Here is a 2,187-nt window from a genome sequence, read left to right as displayed (position 1 = left end):
GGAAACTAACCGGTCTCCTCCGTTCCAAAAATACTGAATCTTAGGAGTCGATTCCTAGCCGACTCGAATCTTGACACTCAGAAATGGGAGTCGACACCCAGGAGTCAAATCGAGGAATCAATGATTTTGGAGTCGACTCTCCACAACTACGAAATCTGGGGTCCCGTGTGGCTCAGTTGGTAGAGCATGGTGTTTGCAACGCCAGGGTTGTGGGTTCGATTCCCACGGGGGACCAGTACGGGGAAGAAAGAAAAAAATGTATGCATTCACTACTGTAAGTCGCTCTGGATAAGAGCGTCTGCTAAATGTCTAAAAATGTAAATCGTCGTTAACAGTTAGGAAAAATGGCAGAGAAAGGCAAGCGACAGCCGTGAAGTCCTGTATGACAATACTTTAAAAAGTTAAATTGTAACTTTGAGGTGGAATTCTTGTACATTAATGGTAGTACTGGTGCAATGCTTAACCATCTGAAAGAGACGCACCTTGAGACTCAAAACGTTGTTGGCAGTAGCACAGCTGCGTTGTGAATTCACATGGAATTTTATCTTTACATTTTTTTTATAATAATAATAATCGGTTTAATGTGAAACTGATTTAATATAAGAAAATAGCAGTTTAAAACGTTAAGAAAAAATTGTCCATTTGTCACATCCTTAGTACTAATGGTGTGCATTACACTAAATCCTTTTGCCTCTCCCGTCTCAGCTGATGGACCGGCTACGTGACGTCCCCACGTTGCTGCGCCACCTCTTCAGGGAGATGTTCTCCGTAGGAGGCCTGTTCTGGATGTTCCGGATCCGTATCCTGCTGTGTCTGATCGGGGCTCTGACCTACCTGATCTCCCCTCTGGACTTCATCCCTGAGGCTCTGTTTGGCCTGCTAGGCTTCCTGGATGACTTCTTCATCATCCTGCTTCTGTTCATCTATATCTCTATCATGTATAGAGAGGTGGTGACCCAGAGACTGGCAGGGTGATGACACCCGTTCAGTTCGGCTGCAGGGAAATTGATTTGTGATGCAGGAGCCAGGAGGACATGAAATGCCATGGCCAGAGTTTACTGATCATCGCTTAGCTTCAGGTCAAAGACACAAACAGTGAGAGTGCTCTGTTGCTTTGGACTGGAGTTCCACCGTGCAGAAGAGTGGGGACTAGTTAACGGGTCTTTTGGCAAAATGTTTATTTCATCAGTTAATGTAATCCTATTGAATATGCTCATCTAAAACGTGTGTGTGTGTGTGTGTGTGTGTGAGAGAGAAAGGGGGGGCTGGGACAATAAACCGAAAATTACTGGCATTGCATTCCTCTTACTCAAGTATGTTGTTGGACTTTTTTTTGTTTGTTATTTTGCTGCACGTTCCTGTAGATTTGTTCTTTTTAAAACCATTTATTTGGTCAACAGCCTATGAATTATGTTTATTCCTGCTATTAAAGCATCTGCCTGTTCCTGTTTCGCTGCTCTGTGAGCGAGCCACTTCCTCCCTGCTGTGCATAAAGGAGGAAGGAGCAACGCATTCTGAGAAGAACAAGAGTATGACCGTTTAGGGGGGGGGGGGAGAAAATACCGTTTTCAAAGCAACTACTGTTCTGGTTACAGAAAGGAGTCACTGCTTTTTTTGTTGTGAGTATATCATTTTTATTTTTCACCTTTTTAAAAAAAAATATTGAGTTCATGGTACCACTTTACACCTGGAGTTTAGCTTTAGTATGGTTTATACGCGTCTGGGAGGAGAGGGCTCCATTTTGTAGTGAATAGGCCTCAATAGGAATCAAAATAAAATTGGAGGGATTAATCAATTAGCATGGCAACAATATCATATTTAGTTATCAATTTAATTGTTTTATAGATCCCACTTCCTCATGTGGTGAATAATACAAGATGGCAGGACATTTTCTGAAGAGACGAAAACAATATATCTGATAATTCTGGTTTTCTATTTTGACAGGTTGCACATCGAAATGTCGGCTCTTCCATTCCCTGGATGTGTTTACTTTATGAATCGTAGGTGACCAGAGCCCTGCCGGCAATGTGAAGTAAATGTCCATTTAAATCGGAAAACAAAAATAGTTAAATGTATTGCAATATGGATTGGTGTGTGTGTTTTTGAGAAATTAGCATGTTACCAAAATAATGGCAGCTGAATTTAATCTTGTCTTTTGTACACATGGAGCATGACTGGTTAACTCAT

At 41.7% G+C, this 2,187-nt stretch overlaps 1 protein-coding gene across 3 annotated transcripts in view; it reads left to right on the top strand.

Moving 5' to 3' along the window:
* LOC100195777 (ring finger protein 170) overlaps positions 1-1,294 on the top strand; it is a 9,248-nt gene extending 7,954 nt beyond the window's left edge. For 2 of the 3 annotated variants that reach the window (XM_045712106.1, XM_045712107.1), the window contains one exon: positions 706-1,294. In XM_045712106.1, coding sequence (XP_045568062.1) covers positions 706-975 — 270 coding nt within the window. In that variant the 3' untranslated portion in view covers positions 976-1,294. 3 annotated transcript variants of the gene reach the window in all.
* Positions 1,295-2,187: the final 893 nt, after the last annotated feature.

The sequence above is a fragment of the Salmo salar genome, unplaced genomic scaffold, assembly GCF_905237065.1.
Source record: "Salmo salar unplaced genomic scaffold, Ssal_v3.1, whole genome shotgun sequence".
Taxonomy (NCBI): Eukaryota; Metazoa; Chordata; class Actinopteri; order Salmoniformes; family Salmonidae; genus Salmo; species Salmo salar.
The sequence above is the reverse complement of the archived record's forward strand: the minus strand, read 5'-3'. Positions and strand labels throughout refer to the sequence as shown.